Source organism: Panicum virgatum, chromosome 5K (assembly GCF_016808335.1).
Source record: "Panicum virgatum strain AP13 chromosome 5K, P.virgatum_v5, whole genome shotgun sequence".
NCBI lineage: Eukaryota > Viridiplantae > Streptophyta > Magnoliopsida > Poales > Poaceae > Panicum > Panicum virgatum.
Window position 1 is genome coordinate 48,396,566 of NC_053140.1, and position 22,080 is coordinate 48,418,645.

Consider the following 22,080-nt stretch of genomic DNA (forward strand, 5'->3'; position numbering starts at 1 on the left):
ACAATCAGCAATACTGATCGTCCAGATTGTCCATAATATTTCAAGTGCCTCATTGCATCCGGAGTTCCGGACAGAAATAGGACATCGCCGAGCTGATTTTCCTTGCAGATAAGACAGAAGGGGGTCAGATTCAGATCACAACGCAATCATCAAAACTACGCTCTGTCCAGCCCACGGATTAGCAGCTAATCAGCACGCCGTCTCGTCCACTAATACCACCGGCTGCCGCCCAAGAGGGTTCAGCCTATCTTACCGGCCATGCCGTCCACAATCCTGTCTCTGAAGTGCCTGCCGCGTCTGGACAAGGACCTCTCTTTATCACCAACAATGCCGCGTCATCTCTGAGGGCGATGGTCCTTCAGAAATTTTTTAAAAAAATCTCTGAAAGCGATGGGCACGAATCGGAGGGTGTACACGCGTGCGGACCGCCAATGGTGCGTGCTTGCTCTAAAAGGAGCTCGTCCGAGAAACCAAATCGGGGTTGAAACTGAAACCAGGCACGGTTTTCGTTCGCTGCCCTCTCTGTGTGTGTGCGCTGCGGTTTTACTTTACTCCACAGTCCATGCTATCCTATCTGACGACGATCGACTCACTTTCTGTTTCATTTGCGTTCTTCGTGACCCAGAAACCACCTGTCGTTTAGCCGCTCCGTGCATCTTCAGTTTCGACAGCTCCGTGCATTAAGTACTGCGACGACAGATCAGAGCTAACCGACGCGGACCACAGCACAGTGGTAGGCGCGTAATTTTGCGGTGTGGATAAGTCTATTAGATGACTTCCTTTCTGTAGGGAAACGGGTAGGCTACGCTAGCATCACTACCGCATATACCTAAAATATTTGCGAGTAGAAGATCATAGATCGTTACCACTAGACGCGCAGCGCAGCGGAAGAAGTCGCGCGTCGATGTAGAGGAAGTAGTCGATCACGTCCCACGAACCGAGCTCCTCGTACTTAATCCCAGCAGCCGATCAGCGCAGCAGTCGCAGCAGCGCCTCCACGGAGTCCACACGTACGGGGATGAAACGCCGGGCGTCGGTGTGCTACCACCGCACGCACGGCAAGGGCGGCGGCCGAGAGAGAGGGAGGGGCGGCGGCGGCTAGGGAGGTGGCGCAGCTCTCAGGGTTTCGCCCCCCTAGCCCCTCCCTCGTATATATAGAGCGTACTAATGGGCTTCTATCTCATAGGCCCATTAGTAACCCTAAACCCTCTTGGATCAATATCCTCTTGGGCCTTTAAACCGTATTGTGATGATGGACTCTTGGGCATATCACCAACAATCTCCCACTTGCACTAGAGACAATCATACAGTCAAGTTTTTCAACATTCCAAACCCCTTAAGTGTGTGACCCGTTAGGTTCATGTGTAGGTGGTCGTGATCGGAAATCATTTCCGAATCACAAGTCAATAGCGGCACCTAGCAGGGCATAGTGACTCACAATACACATAAAGATCATATCGGCCGAACCTTAGATATACTCATACACCGATCCCTTTGCCACACGATACCAGTCAAGCTCAAAGCGAGATGCGTGCCACCTTTGTGACAGCTCGACCATTCTCTCGATCTAATAGTGGATTCCATTCATAACTAACCTTTAGTCATCATGATTAACTCTTTAATCACTTTGGCATGGCCATGCACTTTCAAATCCAACTATCTTGAGGGGCCCAGAGATATCTCTCCCGTTATCTAGGAGGGGCAATTTCCATCTTGATCCGCTCACATCCCATTCCATGTTTCATGACACACCTGTAAGCTACTTTTGTAACTACCCAGTCACGGAGTAGCGTTTAGCAGCCCCAAGATGCACCACTACACACAGTGAGAAACAATGGCGATCTCAGGTCTAAGGATACAGTAGGTATAACACTCAAGAACAACTAATGGCACATACAAAATAACAATCCCAACATTGTCTTGGAGTGGGTCAATCCAACACCATGTTCACCAATATGTGTCCACATCATTAATCCGATATCTCCATATCCATGATCCGTGAAACATGATCATCAATTAATGCATGTGCTAGTCTCAACGTCGTTGTTGTCCCACACAACGACATAAACTAGGGATAATTTAGAATCATATCATTGTCAACAAAGAGTTTCACGAACAAGTCACATACTTGATAATCAATATAAAAAAATAATCATCCATGGAACAAATAACAATTATTTATCATTACATAAACATACTCATGACACAAAATCTCCCACGCACACTAGAATCACTGATGTAAGTATCTAATACCCATAGATCTCATGTGCGCCTCATGCTTTGGTTGTGGGAGAGGCTTTGTCAACGGATCAGCAACGTTTGAATCCGTGTGCACCTTGCAAACCTTCACATCACCTCTCTCAACAAAGTTACGGATGAGGTGATACTTCCGCAGTATATGTCTGGACTTTTTAGTTGTTCTAGGCTCCTTTGCTAGTGCAACGGCACCACTATTATCACAATAGAGGTACACTGGACTGGACGCACTAGGAACAACACCCAAGTCAGAAACAAACTTTCTGATCCAAACAGCTTCTTTTGCAGCTTCAGAAGCTGCAATATACTCGGCCTCTGTCGTCGAATCAGCCACCGTATCTTGCATGGAACTTTTCCAGCTCACTGCCCCACCATTGAGGCAGAAAACAAAACCGGATTGCGATTTGGAGTCATCTTTGTCTGTTTGAAAACTAGCATCGGTGTAACCCTTTACAAGGAGCTCATCTTCACCTCCAAATATTAGGAACATATCCTTAGTTCTTCTCAAGTACTTAAGGATACTCTTTACAATTGTCCAGTGAGCTTCACTGAAATCTGACTGATACCTGCTCGTAACACTTAAAGCAAAGGAAACATCTGGGCGCGTGCAAAACATAGCATACATGATCGACCCTATGGCTGAAGCATAAGGAATCATACTCATCCTCTTTTGCTCATCAGGTGTCGTAGCACACTGACTCTTGCTTAGAGTAATGCCATGTGACATTGGCAAGAAACCTTTCTTGGAATCTTGCATGTTGAACCGATTCAATATCTTGTCAATGTACGTGTCTTGACTTAATCCAATTAGCCTTTTTGATCTATCTCTATAGATTCTAATACCCAGAATATAAGCCGCCTCTCCTAAATCCTTCATCGAAAAACTCTTTTTTAATGAGGTTTTAACGGCTTCAAGCATTGGAATATTATTTCCGATCAGTAATATGTCATCCACATATAGGACCAGAAACACAAGTGCGCTCCCACTAGCCTTTTTGTAAACACAAGGCTCATCTTCATTCTTGATGAAGCCAAACCCTTTGACTACTTCATCAAAACGAATATTCCAACTCCGAGATGCTTGCTTCAATCCATAGATGGACCTCTGAAGTTTACATATTTTCCCAGCATTTTTAGGATCGACAAAACCTTCAGGCTGTGTCATATACACATCCTCACTTAGATGTCCATTAAGGAAAGCGGTTTTGACATCCATTTGCCATATCTCATAGTCATAATATGCGGCAATTGCTAGGAGAATCCGAACAGACTTTAGCATTGCGACGGGTGAAAAGGTTTCCTCATAGTCAACACCTTGAATTTGTCGGAAACCTTTCGCCACCAATCGTGCCTTATAGATGTGAACATTTCCATCCATGTCTAATTTTTTCTTAAAAATCCACTTACAGTCGACAGGTCTCACACTGTCAATTTGATCGACCAAGTTCCAAACTTGGTTATCATGCATGGATTTTAACTCGGATTCCATGGCTTCAAGCCATTTGTCGGAGTAGGGTCCCATCATTGCTTCTTTGTAGGTCAAGGGCTCATCATTTTCCATCAATAATATGTGGCGCTCCTCCGTAATCAGGAGGTTGAGCTTGTCAGTAGCGCGACGTGCCCTTATAGACCTTCGTGGGGCTGGTGCCTCAACTACGGGTTGTGCAACATCTTGCACATCCCGTGGATCTTCAGTGGGTGCTGAAACAGTTTCGGGTGTTTCCTGAATTTCTTCAAGTTGCACCTTGCTCCCACTAAATCCTTTTGAGAAAAACTCCTTTTCTAAGAAAACACCATTGCGAGCGACAAACACTTTGCCTTCTGCCTTATTGTAAAAATAATATCCTTTGGTTTCCCTAGGATACCCCACAAAGAAGCATTTGTCTGACTTTGGAGTGAGCTTATCTGACATCAAACGTTTGACATAAGCCTCACATCCCCAAACTTTGAGAAAAGATAATCTGGGACGCTTCCCAGTCCATATCTCATATGATGTCTTCTCAACAGACTTACTTGGAACCCTATTCAGTGTGAACGCAGCAGTTTCAAGAGCATAACCCCAAAATGACAATGGAAGATCAGCTTGGCTCATCATGGACCTAACCATGTCCAACAAGGTTCAGTTCCTCCGTTCGGATACCCCATTCCATTGAGGCATTCCGGGCGGAGTTAGCTGCGGAATAATTCCACATTGCTTCAAATGATCACCAAATTCAAGGCTCAAATATTCTCCTCCACGATCAGATCGCAGAAATTTAATTGTCTTGCCTAATTGATTTTGTACTTCATTCTGAAATTCTTTGAACTTTTCAAACGATTCAGACTTGTGCCTCATTAAGTAGATATAGCCATATCTACTGAAGTCATCAGTGAAAGTAATGAAGTACTGAAAACCACCTCTTGCTATTGAGCTCATTGGTCCACATACATCGGTATGTACAAGTCCCAACAAGTCACTCGCCCTCTCATTATGACCAGCGAAAGGCGCTTTGGTCATCTTTCCAAGCAAACAAGACTCACATGTGTCAAATGATTCAAAATCAAATGAGCTTAACAATCCATCTTTATGGAGTTGTTCAATGCGCTTCTCATTTATATGACCTAAGCGACAATGCCAAATAAAAGTGGGATTCAAATCATTTGGTCTAAGCCTCTTAGTATTAATGTTACAGACAGATTTATCCTCAAGATCAAGAACATATAATCCATTCACCAATGGACAATGAGCATAAAAAATACCATTGCAAAAAATAGAACAACATTTGTTCTCTATTACAATCTTAAAATCACCAACTTCTTCCAAACATGAAGAAGAAATAATGTTCTTGCTCAAAGCAGGAATACAATAACAATTATTTAATTCCAAAACTAATCCGGAGGGTAGAGACAAGTGGTAGGTGCCGACTGCCAACACCGCAACCTTTGCGCCGTTGCCAACACGAACGTCCAACTCGCCTCTTGCAAATCTTCTAGTCTCACTTAGACCCTGCAACGATTTGCAAGTGTGAATCATCGATCCAGTATCAAATACCCATGATTCACTAGAAGATAATGCAATATTTATTTCTATAACATTTATACCTGAAGTGGAAGTCTCACTTCCCTTCTTCTTCTTCTTTTCTTCCAAGTACTTCTTGCAGTTCCTAGACCAATGTCCCTTTTCATGACAGTGGAAGCATTCATCTTCAGAAGTAGGGCCAGATTTGGCCTTAGGTGCTGGCTTTAGCTTAGAGCCCGAGGACTCACCACCGGAACTCTTTTCCTTGCCTTTACCTTTGGGATTAGGAGGCGTCCAACGCTTCCTCTTTTTGTTCCCCTTCTGAATCATCATCACATGATTGGGATTCTTCTTAATGCTCTCCTCTGCTGTCTTTAGCATCCCATGCAACTCACTCAATGTTTTATCCAAGCCATTCATCTGAAAGTTCATAGTAAAAGGCTCATAGCTCGCCGGGAGCGACTGGAGAATAACATCAGTAGCCAAGTCTTGGTGAAGTTCAGAACCAAGTCTGTCCAAAGTCTCAATGTAACCAATCATTTTGATCACATGAGGACTGACCGGGCTACCTTCTGCCAGCTTGCACGCAAACAAGGACTTTGAAATATTGAACCTCTCAGTCCTGGCTTGGTTCTGAAACATCCCACGCAGCCCCTCGATCATGGTATGAGCATCCGCATGCTCATACTGCTTCTGCAGATCAGGGGACATGGTGGCGAGCATCAGACAGCTGACATCAAGTGAGTCATTGCAGTGCTTCTCATAAGCTCTACGATCAGGAGCAGTTGCATTGTCAGGGAGATCATCAGGATATGGCTGCTCAAGAACATACTCATTTTTCTCTTGCCTGAGAACAATTCTCAGGTTGCGGTACCAATCAATAAAGTTTGTTCCAAGTGAGCTTTAGCATCACGGCTAGAAAAGTAGTGATATAGGTAAGTAACAAATTACTAATCACATCTCTATGTGACTCTTGTTTGTTGGTGGCATCCAATGCCCCGGCCCCAACCCTATGGCTTAAAGCCCAAAACTGTTTTGATAGCTTTGCTGAGTAAACCAATACTATGCTTGTGAATGTCCGACATCCACCCTATACAAAAGTGATAGCTGAGGGTACTCTACTTTGGTAAACCTACCACACAACGATCAAAATTTATAGGTGCAGCTATTAGTAAAAGGCATCAAAAACTCAACCTTTTCTGAGGGAAGCTATTCTATCATGATTAAAGCATCCACCATATGTAAAAGCATGAAAGAATTGTATGACAGGAAAATAAACATCACAGGCATATAATCATATTATATTGTGAATAGTATGGCCTCTTGCATCACAATGGGCTCCATCGCCATGGCTCCAAGGTGACCTCCATTGCCATCCGTCCTGTCTTGTGGTGATCATCATCGCCATCATGATTGAAGCCTCCATGAAAAAATACTAAGCTACTACATCTAATAGCTAGTGAAATAATTACATGAGGATTCAAACATCACAAGTCGACACGCAGGTCGTTATACAATAATGGTGCAACCTCAACCCGGTTGTGTTAACTTGCGACACGCAGGCCGCACAAATCATCACATACATCATCACATGACATTGAGGCCATACCATTCACATCACACCCTGCAAAAATAAGTTAGGCGTACGACGTGTTCTACCAAAGTAGCGCTTGGGAAGCCGCTACAGCGAGAAAGCAACGGCGGTCACTAGGTCAATCACATTGACCGTGCAAACTTTGCACTTGAGAAGATTGCATCTACATATGACCTCGATCTGTTGGTTCAATCTGCTGACTATGCACACAGTTAGTCCCGATGGTGATTCCAGCCGGTAGGGACATGTCGTATGCATAACATAGAAAGAACACAAACTAATCTTTTGTCACATGCCTCGCAATCAACTCGCTCCAGTTTTAACCCCTTATGACCAATTGATCTAATCAAACCGTGCAAAAGTAATAGATCCAATCTACTACAACATATCACCTATATGCAAAAGATCCAGACCAAAAACTACGCAAGATGGCTCTGGTACCACTGTAGGGAAACGGGTAGGCTACGCTAGCATCACTACCGCATATACCCAAGATACTTGCGAGTAGAAGATCATAGATCGTTACCACTAGACGCGCAGCGCAGCGGAAGAAGTCGCGCGTCGATGTAGAGGAAGTAGTCGATCACGTCCCACGAACCGAGCTCCTCGTACTTGATCCCAGCAGCCGATCAGCGCAGCAGTCGCAGCAGCGCCTCCACGGAGTCCACACGTACGGGGATGAAACACCGGGCGTCGGTGTGCTAGCACCGCACGCACGGCAATGGCGGCGGCCGAGAGAGAGGGAGGGGCGGCGGCTAGGGAGGTGGCGCATCTCTCAGGGTTTCGCCCCCATAGCCCCTCCCTCGTATATATAGAGCGTACTAATGTGCTTCTATCTCATAGGCCCATTAGTAACTCTAATCCCTCTTGGATCAATATCCTCTTTGGCCTTTAAACCGTATTGTGATGATGGGCTCTTGGACATATCACCAACACTTTGCACATGCTATCTACACCGATCAAGTCTCGATCGGGTACACCGCAAGCACCCATCATGCCTTCCTCTTCCTTGATTTGCACTGTAACCAGCATCAAGTCTGCTGTATATGTATACTAGCTTCACAAGGGTTTCATTAATCTGTTCCTAAAAAAAAAGGGTTTCATTAATCTATGACAAACGGAGTACGGAACCGCTTCCCAGAGCAATGTATCAAGGAATTTAGCTACATGGATGTGCCTTACAATCTCAATTCTCAACCATCTAGCAAGTGCTGCTTTATCCGAGTCCAAATTCTAAACTCCAACAGCAATCGGATGAATAAAAAAATCACTCTCGCCTACACGACCGTTTAGCCAGTTTAATAGTTTACACATTGTGCAATGCTACAGTGGCTGGCCATGTAGGTTTAATCAGCCGTTTATTTCGTTTAATGACCATTCAACCTATTTAAATAGCCATTTAGTTCGAATAAAAACTAAACAGTAGGTGACCGACTGTTTAGTGTTTACTAAACACTGCAAAAATAACATTACGGCAGGCACCTATCCATTCGATTCCTAACTTCATATTGCGATTTCTTGCGCCGCGCTGCTTAATCTACTATAGCACTATACTATGGTAGCCGTCAGTATATTTGTCGGAGCTGCTAAGGAATCCGGTCATGTGGAGCACGGCGTTGCGGACGGTCCGGAGGTCCCGGCCCTTGAGCGTGCGCCCGTGCCCCACGCACACCGACGAGGCCACCCTCCACTCGTCCGGGCACCGCCGCGCCGCCAGGACGTGCGGCGGCACGATCCCCGCCTCCGCGCCAGATGATGCTCCTCACGACCACGCCGTCGTCGTCGTCGTCGTCGTCATGATGGTCGTGTCGGCCAGTCGCGCGCGCCTCCGCCGGCATCGCGGGGATGCGCACGGGAGGCGACGACTGCAGGCGGACGGCCGCGGCGTGCGGTTTCTGACCGGCGAGGTGCTGGCGGCGGCGGTAGTCGTGGCAGCGGGCCTCCGGGCGGTGGCGGTGGCGGTGGCAGTCGTGGTGGTGTGCTGCGTCCGGCCACAGGACGTCGGCTTCCTGGAACTCCTCCATGTCTCGCAGGCCGCAGCCGGGGCTATCTACTAGTAGTAGTAATCTTGATGCACCGCCAGCTATGCCGCCGCCTGTGGCGTCCGTTCGCGTGAGCTGCTGGATTTATATGCGCCTGCGCCGGGGCGCCGGGCCTAGCGGGCCGCTGGAGAAATAAACTAGCCCGCCACGCACGTATGGCGTCATCCCCGGGTGCGGCGGGGTGTGGGGGAGTGGACTGTACGCGTCGGGCGGCGGCACTGGCTCCCTCACGGTTTCGTGACGGTGCAGCACCATCTGACCGGTGCCTTGCGTAACCTGACGTCGCCGGTGTCCCCAGGAGCACCTTTCGCTTGTCAGGATCGGGCTGGACCGCGGCAGCCTGCAGAAACGCATGGAACCCTGAACCCCAGGAGCACGAGCACGATCAGATCATCAGCATGCTCGCCATACCCACACCGATCATGTTGCAGACTTGCAGCAACATTTCTGTCATCAGTAAGGCCGGCGAAGCTGAACTGAATGGCACATGAAGAACTTTCAGACGCGCCTGGCAAATGATCGCGCAATCATGGACGTACGACTGATCGCTGCCGCGCCACGCGGGGCAGATCAATTAATTACTGATCGAATAACCGGCGGCACCTCTTAACGGGGACGAACGGAAGCGACTAGCTGTGCTGTGCTTTAGCGTGCAATTGTTCGCCAGGGCGGCAAGGCGGCGCGCCGCTCCCGGCCGCAGTGCGAATCTCGCTATGGCGAAACCGATAAGTCACGCTAGGACTGGCATGGGCCTCGCACACCACGGTTCGGTCGGCAAGCATGCGTTTCAGTGCCAGAGATACTCGACGGCCTTGCTGAGAATTCGGTACAGGTTCTATGCACGACACTGACGACAGGACGAGGAAACTGGATCCGGCTGTGCTCCAACAAGGGGAGTAAATTGATGACCCTTTATATGCATTTCCAATTCTATTTAATTTAAAAAATTTGTACTATTTTTATAAAATAGAATTTTATTTTGAAAAGATAGTATAAATTTTGAACTAAAGAGGATTGGATGTAGATCATTGATTTGCGCCCATAGCTCCAACTGAACCTCACCACATACTGACGTACTCCCAGCCCCAAGTACAGTACTAGTGCCCAATTCTTTTGACCGGGTTTCATCTCTCGAGTCATGACTAGTAGATTTCAAGAGACCCGGCTGGGGGACTGACAAAGACGCGTGGGTTGTTTGTGGATTCCACGAAGAGAGCCAGAGGAACGGGCGAAATGTCTTGCAGGGACAGTCCTAACTAGCTCCTGTTGACCGGAGTAACGTTTTAACCCTACAGACAGGCTCGAGCTAGCGTCTGCGGATCAAGTGAATGAGAGGTTGCCTGCCTATTCATCGGCGGCCACGCAAGAGAGGGGAGGAAAGGTTGTCCGATCCCTTCGAACAAATTACAAAAAGATGCTAGCTTGAAGCAGCCGTAGACTTGCTTGTTGTGAGCTGCAAATCGGCACGAGTTAGGCTAAACCCGATCCCCTTTTGTGTGCATGCACCAGCATTGACGACTCCGAGGAAGGCAAGAATATAGTGCTTTTTCTGGCCAAATGCTGTGCTCTTTCTTTAATCTTTCTACATCAGACGAAGTTTTACATCATCAATGATGCGAAAAGAGAGCCGGCCCCTTCCCGTTTCATTAAAAAAAAAGCAAAAAGAGAGAACAAAACAGAAGCCTCGTAAATCTAAATCCAAGTATCATTCATCATCACTCATCAGGCGCCAAAATTACAACAAAAACTCTGCTCTTTACGATAGAAAAAAAACTTTTCTGCCACTTTAATGCTGACATGGTGCACGGTTCGGCGGTTTGATCCTAGAACACCACCGCATTTCTTCACAGCTCTTCTCCCGGACCTGGTCTTTGGTTTCTAGTTGCACCACAAACAAGACCGAGATAGCATGAACCTTCACAAAACTCTACGAACGGCGCGGCTCACCGCCGCCCCCAAATTAAAGCGACGGCGCGCGGCAGCGTTGGCCGGTATGTCGATGGGAGACGTCGCGGCCGGCCTCCGCCGGTCGCGCCTAGCGGCGGCGGGATGATGATTCGCGTGCCGGCCGGCCAGACCGGAATCGCCGGCGGGAAAAGGCAACAGCGACCCCCCGCGCGGCACCATGCCCGAGTCCGGCCACAGCACGTCCGCCTCCTGCCACTCCTCCTCGTCGTCGCCCGCTTCGGATCTCGCGGCTTCGGCCGACGACGACGACGACGGGCCGGCGCCGCGGAGGAAGCGGCGGCGGCGGCGCCCGAACTCCGGCGCGACGCTGGGCGCGGAGCTCCCGGCGTCCCCGAACTCCATGACCGCGTCCGTGGCCGGGAAGGAGACCAGCTCGTCCTCCGTGTCGGGCCACAGGACGTCCGCTTCTTGGAACTCGTCCACGGCGTCCATTCCCTCGCTTCGCCTGCGGCCTCGGCGGTCGGCGGACGAGTCAGGCGGGGGCTGGTGGCCGCGCGCCGGCCTGGCCGCGTTTTATATTCGTGTCCAGCCCGCGGGCGGGCGCGCACCGCGTCGCCGCGGGTTGCGCCATTTTGCTTGCGGCCGGAAGTGACGTAGGGGGCACTCCTCCTCCCCCCCCCCCCCCCCCCCCGGTCCGGATCTCGGAATCTTGGCGAGATAGCAACTCATGTGACGGGAGGATGGGAAGAGGGGGGGGGGGGGGGGGGGGTGTGGATCCTTGGCTGGCGCTCAACTGAGATTGCCCGAATGGTTTACTTCAAAAAAAGAGATTGCCTGAATGGCAACCAAGCGGCGCCGGCATCGTCGCCGGCTCGACGCCAAGGAGGAGGATATCTCGGCAAAGGCGTCGTCTCGTCAGAAAATCTGCTAGTGGTCCCGAACCCTTTTGAGATGGCAACCCTTTTGAGATGGCACATCGTCTTGCTTGGCTCCGTCGGGAACGTCCGATCTGATTGCACGGGCGAGGAAGCTTTTTCCTTGTGTGCACGCATCGGGTTAGGCGTTGGTGGGGGTGGAAATGAGATTCGAGCCAGAATGAACGCCGTTTGTTTTCTCTCGTGATTGTACCGAACTGTTTCCTTTTGCACTGTACCGAACTGCTGTAACCGGTCGTGGTGGCTCTATGCGGGCTTTCCAGACGGGACTAGCTAGCGCACCTTACGCGGGCCACGAGAAGTAGAAAACTCCGGAAAGGCTCGTCACACATCTTATTCGGCCCGCGCAGCGCCGCCGCGTCCACGCACCGGGCCCGCAGGCCGCAGCTCGTTCACGGGCCTCACGACGATGCTCGTGCTCGCAGAACCTTCGACGTGGCCCAAAGGGCCTTCAGTTCGTTCGGCGCCCACACCGGTTCGACAGCAGAAGCTCGTCGTGATGGTGCGCACTGGCGGCGCGCCGCGCGCATCTATCACCGCGGCGGCGGCCAGGGGCACCGCTGGGCGTGGGTCTCGGCGTCACGCCGTCACGCACTCACGTGGGGACGCACGAGGCATTGGCGCACGTCCGCGGATGGCGCGGCGGTGGAGCTTGTGGAAGCCGCGGACAGCCTGACGGAGTGACGGGGCGCACACGCCTAGAAGGCTAGAACACTACCGGTGGACGCGCGCGTTTGTTCGCCCGCCAGCACAGCACCGCTGTTGCTGATGGTTGACAGATTTACTCCGCATGCTTCGGTGGAGCACGACCTCAACTAACTCCAGTTTGTGACTTGCTATAGTACCACTACCACCTGCACGTACGAAATCGACACGGGCTGTGTTTAGTTCCCTAAAAACCACTGTAGCGCTTGGAAAAAACACAATCACACTGTAGCACTTTTCGTTTGTTTGTGTTGAATATTGTCCTATTATGACCTAACTAGGCTAAAAAAATTTGTCTCGCAACGTACATCAAAACTATGCAATTAGTTTTTTTATTTACCTACATTTAGTACTCCATATATGGATCATTGACTATATTTAATGTTTCGATGTGATGAAAAGTTTAAAAAATTTGGAAATTTTGTGAGAACTGAACACAACCACGGTAAAAGAAATAAAAGCCAGGAGGGTGCGGTACAAAAGAACGATCGGTCATCCGTCACCGTACATTTTCCTACCTGTGTTTAGTTTGCGAAAAAGTTGTTGTAGCACGTTTTGATTTTATTTGGCAACTATTATCTAACCATGGAGTAATTAGTCTTAAAAAATTCGTCTCGTTATTTACAACCAAATTATACAATTAGTTATATTTTTTAACTATATTTAATACTCCATATATGTATCGTAAGATTCGATGTGATATGCGTCAGTGAAAAATTTTGAGAACTTTTCGTAGAGCTAAACACAGCCCTTTGTATCTGCCATCAACAGGAACCAGAAATCAGGCTGCCCTACCCCTACTAAGCGGCGAGGCGATCTCCCTTCTAGCTCCCGAGGCTGCTCCGCTGCTGGTTCGTTGATCGCGTCGCGCGCGTCCACAGACAGCGCGCATTGAATGCCACGAGCCCACGACGCTATCCCGGCAGCTCCGCGCCGTTCCATCTTGATCGGCTGGCATGGATGGATCGCGGCTCGCGAGGGGCGAGCTTTCCGTCCGCGCATTTACGCTCCTCGCACCAACCCGTGAACGTCCCCCCGCACAAACGCCCCGTATTCAATTGGCAGGGCTTTTAGCTTATCCGAGGCTGCAGGACACAGGGTGGGCGCCGAAGAAGAGGAGCGGCGTGTAGGCCGGCCGGCGAAGCGAAACGTACGCGTCGCTTCTGCCGGTCGACGACGATCGGAAAAGGGTCGGGGGTCTCTACCAAGGCGGCGCAATAAATCTCGTGGAACAGAAGATTTGAGTGGAAAATCAACGCGCCAAGGTGGATGCGCAGGGCCCGGCTAGCCGGCGGTGGCAGGGTGTTTCCAGTGCTTCGCATGTGGAGTGTCCCTGGGGCCGGACGCCGCCGCGATGCCTTTTTTTTTTCCTTCACTGTTGCAACGATCCTCCTGTGTCTTGTTCCTGCTTGTTCACCGTTGACACTTGCTCAGGCCCTTTTAGTTTGTGAAAATTTCTGGATTTTGATATGATAGCACTTTCGTTATTATTTCGTAATTAATATTTAATTATAGACTAACTAGATTTAAAAATTCATCTCATACTAATTAGTTAGAGTGTTTAATTAATTATTTTTTAAACTACATTTAATACTTCATGTATATATCCAAAAATTAGATGTGACGCTAGAAAAATTCAGGGCTTCTTCTGCTTCTCGGCGCACAGTACCGTACGTATGACAGTCCGATCTCTGCCATTCACCGCAAGGGCGCGCGCCGACAATATTCTGACCTGCAGATGGTAAACCCGGAGCCCCAGTCCACTGTCGTCGCAGACTCGCTGGCGCGGCCCTTCCGTGTAGCAGCACAAATGCTGTCGAACTACGGGCCCCGGAACCAGGCGCGTGGTAATCAATCCCCGCGTCGGCCCGGACCCAACCGTGACTGCTCCAACCATCACCACCATGCACGCGCACATGCAGTGCAGATGAGCTCGCCAACATGGACGCCGGGAACGGGGACTCCGCCCTGCAGGGTTCTACCCACATGCTCACCTAGCTAGCTAGAGGCGGGGCTTCTAGCGAGTAGCAACCTGCCCTATAAGTAAGGCTCCAATGTGTCGGCCATCCGCTCGTCACCATTACTTTGATCCGCTGCGCGCGGCCGATCGAGCCTGCTCTAGCCAGCAGCCAGAGGAGAAAGCTCTAGGCTAGCTACAAGGAGGATGGGGCGTGCAGCGATGCGACGGCGGCCGCTGCTGCCGGCGCTGCTCCTCGCCCTGGCCGCCGCCGTCGCCGTCGAGGTGGCCCGGGCCGAGCCGCAGGTGCCGTGCTACTTCGTGTTCGGGGACTCGCTCGTGGACAACGGGAACAACAACGACATCGCGTCGCTGGCGCGGGCCAACTACCCGCCCTACGGCATCGACTTCCCCGGCGGCGCGACCGGCCGCTTCAGCAACGGCCTCACCACCGTCGACGCTATATGTAAGCTAAGCTCGCCGCTCTGCTCGATCAAGCCCCGTTCTCGTTTGGTTCTCGTATCGACGAGTAGCACTGGCATTATATTAGTTTCCTTTCCTGGATCGTCGATCGGGAGAGATTGGTGTGAGGTATGTATGACTTGACGGCTTGACGCCAATATCACGCTTTGAATGAAGCAGCGTCCGTCCATCAGATGATGTCATGCCAATCTGAGCGCCATGATGGCGACACATCCCTTGATGCCTCGCCGGCCGCTCCGGTCAAGTCTGCAGACGAATTAGTTGGGTCCCCTCAGCCGTATGACGCCGACGTTCCTTCGATTGTACCCACTCGCAGTCTGCGTAGAAATTATAAGTGCGATCAGTACTGATTACTGAAAGATACTCCCTCCATACCCAAAAAACCTGACGTTTAGGACAAGATTTGAGTCAAACCTTGAGAATATAAATCATGAATAACTCTCCAGTTATTGAGTTTGAAAATATAAAAATTATATGAATAGATTTGTCTTAAAAAATACTTTTATGAAAGTATACATATATCACTTTTTGATAAATATTTTTAGAGAAATAAGAAGTCAAAGTTGTGTTTTGGAGACCGTGTCGCTGTCCTAAACGTCAGGTTTTTTGGGTATGGAGGGAGTACTAGATTGGTAGTATTTGGAGTTACTAGTACGATCTGATGGAAGTCATTGATGCCCTCGAACCAATTACATCATGTATTCGTGTGCCGTTTTTCAGCTCGGCTTCTGGGCTTCGACGATTACATCCCCGCGTACGCCGGCGCCAGCAACGATCAGCTCCTCACCGGCGTCAACTTCGCCTCCGCTGCAGCCGGGATCAGGGACGAGACCGGCCAGCAACTGGTGCGCGCATGCTGCATCATTAACCATGTGTTTATTTTCATCCTAGCTAGATCGTCTTTTGAAAGCGCCGAGCAGGTTAACATGCTGATCGACGCACACGATGTCGGCGAATGATAGGAATCCTCATGTGCAGGGCCAACGGATCAGCTTCGGCGGGCAGCTCCAGAACTACCAGGCGGCGGTGCAGCAGCTGGTGAGCATCCTGGGCGACGAGGACTCGGCGGCGAGCCACCTGAGCCGGTGCATCTTCACGGTGGGCATGGGCAGCAACGACTACCTCAACAACTACTTCATGCCGGCCGTCTACTCCACCAGCCAGCAGTACACGCCGGAGCAGTTCGCCGACGCGCTCGCCGGGCAGTACGCGCAGCAGCTCCGGACGCTGTACAGCCTCGGGGCCCGGAAGGTGGCGCTGATGGGCGTGGGGCAGGTCGGGTGCAGCCCCAACGAGCTGGCGCAGCGCAGCCCCGACGGCGCCACCTGCGCGGCGGAGATCAACGGCGCCATCGACATCTTCAACCGGAGGCTCGTCGCCCTCGTCGACCAGTTCAACGCGCTGCCCGGGGCGCACTTCACCTACATCAACGCCTACGGGATCTTCGAGGACATCCTCAGAGCCCCGGGCTCGCACGGTATGTGTGCACTACTGCTTAATTTGTACGACACGTCTCCGTCCATCTTTCCTTAATTTGCCCTTCAGGCAGGAGGAATCGAGCGACACGGAGCTTAATGTGTTTGGATCTGCGCGTGCAGGCCTGACGGTGACGAACCGAGGGTGCTGCGGGGTCGGGCGGAACAACGGGCAGGTGACGTGCCTGCCGTTCCAGACGCCGTGCGCGAACCGGGACGAGTACCTCTTCTGGGACGCCTTCCACCCCACGGAGGCGGCCAACATCCTCGTCGGCCGGAGGGCGTACAGCGCGGCGCTGCCGTCCGACGTCCACCCGGTGGATCTTCGCACGCTCGCTCAGCTCTAGCTGCTCTGCGTTCGGCTGGTCTCCAGCCTCCAGCTCCTACAGTATTTCTCTCTCACATCACTCCAACTCCAGACTCCAGCCACCAGCCAGGTAACAGTATTTTTTTCTCACATCACTCCAGCTCCAGCCTCCAGAACACGACACACCTTCGTACTCACGTCGAGAGGAGCGAAGCTTTTAGTGCGAAAATTACAAGCAGGTTACACGTTTAATTTCTTCTGTGTCACTAGTACTCGCCAAGGAGATAAATGTGTGCATCTTAACTACAGCTATATATATATATAGACACAGGGTTTCTTCTGGTTTCCCTAATGTAATCGAGGTTGTACTCCTCTTGTTGCTGTTCAGAAAAATTGCGGACCAGCTTAAGAAAAATGGGGTGATGCTATTTTCGTGTGCCTCAAAACGCCTTAGATCTCAGCCGACGAATATCAGCTGCGCAAATCGTGTCCATCCATCAATACATTAAAAGAGAAAAGGGTCGTTGACTGAAATCTTCCGTAGCTTTGTAAAAAAAAAAAAGAAATCTTCTGTAGCAAGTAATTTGGAGCATCTGAGTCGTGGATTGAAAAAAAAAACTAGAAATTTTGAAGGCACGCTTGCAGCGCACACAGAAATAATTGAGAACCCCGAGAACGAACAGCACCAGATTCGATTTAACAAAAAGCGCCAAAAGTTTTTAAGCTAGTCAGACAGGAGCCTGGAAGATGCCAAAATAATTATACTGCCCCAACCAAGGGGCTGCTCTTCCGCCACATTTGTAATAGTTTAAATAAACAATAAATCGACGGCAACAATCTGTACGAGGTTGAGGCCAGTGCCAATGAATCCGTGGATTCTTCCAGGGCTCGGTGAAAAATGTCTGATATACAACAAAACTATGATCAGCCGATAATCAACCAGTTGCAAAACATCCTTTTTCGGAAGTCCAGAGCACGAAGATATGATATACAATTGAGTATATTTTCTAGCAATCGTTGATATGATCCTCCGAATGAAATCAACAGCCCGGGTAGGTGGTTAAAAATTGGATCGTGACGGACGTGATGAACGGGTGGTGCTGCCCTCGTTGCGGTCTTTCTTCCACATTCCTTCGAAGCTCAGGAAACATCTGAGAGGTCTTACCTGTACGAACACAACATAAGGATCCTACATTAGAACATTTCTTGGTAGAACAGTCTATACCTCCTGCTACGACAGCACCCACAAAATACAGCGAAAAAAAAACCCTATTAACTGTTACCTTCCAACGGTTTCTTTGAGCAATCTCACTGTGGATAGCAGACAACCGGTTGATGATTACTCTAAAATCAGGCCTCTCTGCAGGATTTTCACTCCAGCACTGCTCAATCAACCTGCATTGGTGTCAAGAGAAGGGGCAAACAAGTCAGGACGAAATTTAAGAAGAAAAAGTCACCAGCTACCTATGTGGAGAAATAGAACACATTTAATTTGACCATCCAAGTAGTCAAATGGAGCATGGTTTGCAGACACTTATTTACTAAAAGTTCGGAATGCAAAGCAAGCCACAATAATGATCTTTTGGAATTAGTAACTGCCTTTATATAAGGGAAAAGTACAGAGGAAAGAACGAGTACTTACTCTCTTAACCCGTGAGCATAATGCTTTGGAGGAGCTCTAAAAGGCGGCCTTTCTTTAGAATTGTGTGCCTTCTCAATTTCATCGTTTTTCCTATCATGATAAGGAAGACATCCTTCAATCATCTGCAAAAGTTAAAAACGTAATAAGCACAAAAATGACCACATGGGTGATTTTGGGGAAAAAACAGTGTCAATCAAATAAAGATACTAGCAGAAAACTCACAACAATGCCCGATACAGCAATACCATTGGTAGGAACTAGGGTTCCCGCTATGCTAGGCGTGTGCAGCGAGGGAGAAGAACGTGAGCAGGAGAGGGGCGGCTAGGGCTTCCAGAGAAGCCAGCAACAGAATAATTGTTGCAGCTTGATTTCTCATGACCAAATGTTTACAATATATAGAAGTTTCTAGGGTTTTCCTCTAATAAGAAAGGCTAATAATCTATGGGCCCTGGGCCCTTGCTGAACGTGGCCTGCTAGCCACTTGGCCGGCGCCTCCTATAGGTAATGCCAGTCATAACAACCATATATATTTGTTCCTAGCAATATTAAGAGAACACAAATGCATAATACTGCCTACTGTGTGGGAGAGACATCCACAAAGTAATATAGCACAACTTACTTCCTGAAGTATCAAAGCAAATGAGAAGACATCCACTTTGGTATCGTACTCTTCATTTCGCAGGACTTCTGGAGCAACATACCTACCTGTGACATATTTAACAGTTGATAAACAAAGGAAAAAGGAAAAAGAAAAGAAGGCAAAGGTGGCACTAATCTAGCACAAATTTTAGTATGATAAGAAATAAAATAAACTTACAAGCATTGCCAGGTGAAGTTACCGCTTTCTCTTCTCTAACTTTTCTTCTCCATTTTAGCATCTTACACAAATCAAAATCTGCCACCTTCAGATGTCCAGTGTCATCCCTCAATATGTTCCTGTTATCTTACACAATGGGGCATAGAAATAGAAACTCTTTTAATAGACCTGGTATTTTAAAACACCTCATGGGGCATACAGAAAAAGACACAAGCAATTTTCAATGCCAAAAATGGGAAACACAAAGTACTCACGAAGGCTCAAGGTCACGATGAATGATAGCTTGAGGCTTATGCTCATGTAAGTAATTCATTCCTCTGTTACAATTCACAAAGACACACAAGTTAGGTTTACTTCATACCAATGAAAGATAGGGTCCAACAGAGCCTATCTCATGTCCAGGTTATGGTTCACAAACCTTGCAATATCAAGAGCTAGCTTCACTGCATATGATGGCGGCAGAGCTCCTCTCTTATCCAAGTGAGTGCGCAAGTCACCCTGGAAATAAACATTTTGATAATTCTCAACAACCCATAACATGGCATAAAGTTACAATTTGATATGAATGAACTTCATGTTACAGAAATTATGAAATGGAGTTAATAAATCTAGACATTTGTGCAATGTAAAATTGCTGGTAGTTAGGAAGAAGTCAACATGTATAAGTTATCATGGTATAACAAATTTCACAAATTTGAATGACATAGACATTGATAATTTGCACTGATCTATTGCCGGCCAAATATTGCCACAATGAAAGATGCTGCTACTATAAGGCAAAAAAACTGATTTCCCATTTTCAGTAGGCCAAATGTAGCCACAATGTATTATTGTCTTAAAAAACTGTAACAAGGTAAAGAATGGTCATATATCATCAATCAGGTAAAAAACATTTAACACTTTATACATGACCAGACAATAACTAGAATGATATGAAGCAGTGGATCCACAGTTCCAAACCAAGGTTCACCTACAGCATTGCCTCGTATAGTCAAATAGGCCTCTCAAATCAGAAGATAATGCAGATTTTAAAAAGCATATTGCCCTTAAAACAAACCTTGTGCATAAATTCCATGACAATCATCATTGGGTTGCTTTGTGTCACAGCACCCAAAAATTGCACAACATTTGGATGGCGTATAAGTTGCAGCACATCAAGCTCGTCTCTGAATGCCCTCCTGCAGTACATCCAAACTGTCAGGATAATATAGCATGAGGAGGGAGGTCACACTCAATAAGTAAATCCACGATATAGACCAGAAATAAATGGAGCAATTCAATGGAAACTACCCACACTTTGTTCTCATCCACAATAAGATCGTCGTCCAGCTTCTTAACAGCAACCGGAATGCCCCTCCATGTTGCTTTTCGAAAAGTACCCTGAGAAGAAGATTAAAACAACGGCAACTAATAAATTTAATGCCAATGAAATTTGATGGTGGAAGTACAGATTTGGAACTTTAGATAATGAAAGTAAAGAATAAAAAAATCAACAATTCAATAGCATCTGATTGGTCAACCAGTTGTATGCTTATTAGTGCTAGAGACAACCAAATTGTAAATGGCTACTGTGGAAGAACGTGATAGATATATACAGACCTTGGATATATCATTGGCATTACTGAAATCAAGCTCAGCCGGGTCAATCTCATATTCAGGAACTTGACGACAATTGTTCACATGCATAGGAGCGATCTTCAAGAAAGAAGCGAATATTCAGAACACCTGAACAAAACAGAGCATGAGGCAGAGCCAACACGCATGTGGCGTAGTACCTTATGCTTGGAGCCATGCTTCTCCAAGATCTTGATCACATCATGATTCTGATAATGCATTGCATCCGCCAAAGGCTGCCAGATAGTAGCAACACTCAACTAATGCAGTAATTCACAACAAAACATATATGCACAAGCAAACGTCAGGATTCTATGTTCCACGTGCCTAGCATAGCCTACAAATTGCGTCATTGTCACGTGCTAAATACTCCTAAGTTAGCGTACCACTCTTGAAACCTGTTACTACTTTTTGCCACAGGAAGTAGGCAGATCTCTCTATGAGAAAAGGGCTTTAAGGTCCTCATCCAACGCAAGCAAAAAGAGTTATTAAAAAAAAGAAAAATCAGCAAAAACTTAAAGCAGGCCGCACCGTGCTGCCCCATTGGTCCTCGACGGCGGCCTCCGCGCCGCGCTGGAGGAGGAGCTCGACGACCTCGGCGTATCCCTCGCACGCGGCGATGTGCAGCGCCGTTCGGCCGTCGGAGTCGCGGAAGTTGGGGTCGGCCCCGCCGTCGAGGAGCTCGCGGATCCCCCCCACGCTGCCCTCGTGGGCCAGGTACATCAGCTGGAAGCTCATGACGCCGTCGGCCTGGGCGGACCCCTCCGCCGAGCCCGCACCGGCGCCGCCCTCGCCGCCCCTCTCGGGCGCCAGCGACGACTGCTTCCCCAGCCTGAACCGCGACGTCGCCGACTCAGACGCCGGCGCTGGAGGCTTCGGCTCCATGGAGGCGGACGTCAGCGCTAGCGTTCGGGGGGTGTCGTGTCGGAGATCGGATCGGAGGCCTTGGGGCGACGGGGCGTGGAATTCAGCAGGGCGAGAAGCTGGGGAGAAGGGGAGGGTTGGCGGCGGGCGCAGCGCGTGCGAGCGAGCGATGGACGAATCGAAGGGGGGTTTGGGAGTGGAACTTGGAATAAGCACTCGGAATTGATGGCGTGGGGGTGTGGGTCATGGGTGGGTGGGTGGCTGCTGAGCTGGCAGCAGGCAGCCAACGAACTCCCCCCCGGTATGAAACCGATTGGAAAAACGGCCACGGGTGGTGAGCCCTTGACAGCTGGGCCCCGCCGCAACCGAAGTTTCGACGCGGGCTCTGTTTCGCCGGCTACCAGGCTGACTCGCGGCTCTGCCTGTGCCATTTCTTTCGGAGCTGATTACTTATGCTGCAAGCCCAAGTCGTGATCCGTGATG

General features: G+C 49.0%; 2 protein-coding genes and 1 pseudogene across 3 annotated transcripts; 1 reads left to right on the forward strand and 2 right to left on the reverse strand.

Moving 5' to 3' along the window:
- Positions 1-7,985: 7,985 nt before the first annotated feature.
- LOC120710746 lies at positions 7,986-8,966 on the reverse strand (annotated as a pseudogene).
- Positions 8,967-14,433: 5,467 nt separating this feature from the next.
- On the forward strand, positions 14,434-17,012 carry LOC120708038 (GDSL esterase/lipase At5g45670-like). Of its 2 annotated transcripts, none has more exons than XM_039993126.1 (4): positions 14,434-14,861; positions 15,599-15,723; positions 15,857-16,355; positions 16,477-17,012. In XM_039993126.1, exons 1-4 carry the CDS (start codon positions 14,603-14,605, stop codon positions 16,698-16,700), a joined length of 1,107 nt encoding a protein of 368 aa, XP_039849060.1. In that variant the 5' UTR covers positions 14,434-14,602; the 3' UTR covers positions 16,701-17,012. The 2 variants fall into 2 exon arrangements, with proteins under 2 accessions (XP_039849060.1, XP_039849061.1); XM_039993127.1 differs by lacking the exon at positions 14,434-14,861 and adding an exon at positions 14,896-15,239 and having other exon boundaries at positions 15,501-15,723.
- A 404-nt stretch (positions 17,013-17,416) lies between these two features.
- LOC120708036 (integrin-linked protein kinase 1-like) lies at positions 17,417-21,793 on the reverse strand. The gene is made up of 12 exons (XM_039993125.1): positions 21,265-21,793; positions 20,895-20,969; positions 20,719-20,814; positions 20,414-20,499; positions 20,177-20,297; positions 19,538-19,617; positions 19,374-19,436; positions 19,120-19,238; positions 18,922-19,007; positions 18,303-18,424; positions 17,944-18,055; positions 17,417-17,825 (listed from the first exon to the last, which is right to left on the reverse strand). Exons 1-12 carry the CDS (start codon positions 21,616-21,618, stop codon positions 17,721-17,723), a joined length of 1,419 nt encoding a protein of 472 aa, XP_039849059.1. The 5' UTR covers positions 21,619-21,793; the 3' UTR covers positions 17,417-17,720.
- Between the last annotated feature and the right edge of the window lie 287 nt (positions 21,794-22,080).

Excerpts from the sequence above, each read along its gene's own strand:
- LOC120708038 (XM_039993126.1), top strand. The coding sequence starts at position 14,603 with ATGGGGCGTGCAGCGATGCGACGGCGGCCGCTGCTGCCGGCGCTGCTC. Across the intron at positions 14,862-15,598 it reads CACCACCGTCGACGCTATAT|CTCGGCTTCTGGGCTTCGAC; the intron begins GTAAGCTAAGCT and ends GCCGTTTTTCAG. Across the intron at positions 15,724-15,856 it reads ACGAGACCGGCCAGCAACTG|GGCCAACGGATCAGCTTCGG; the intron begins GTGCGCGCATGC and ends CCTCATGTGCAG.
- LOC120708036 (XM_039993125.1), bottom strand. The coding sequence starts at position 21,618 with ATGGAGCCGAAGCCTCCAGCGCCGGCGTCTGAGTCGGCGACGTCGCGG. Across the intron at positions 19,618-20,176 it reads TCATGGAATTTATGCACAAG|GGTGACTTGCGCACTCACTT; the intron begins GTTTGTTTTAAG and ends GTTTATTTCCAG. Across the intron at positions 18,425-18,921 it reads TTGCTTTGATACTTCAGGAA|ATGATTGAAGGATGTCTTCC; the intron begins GTAAGTTGTGCT and ends TAACTTTTGCAG.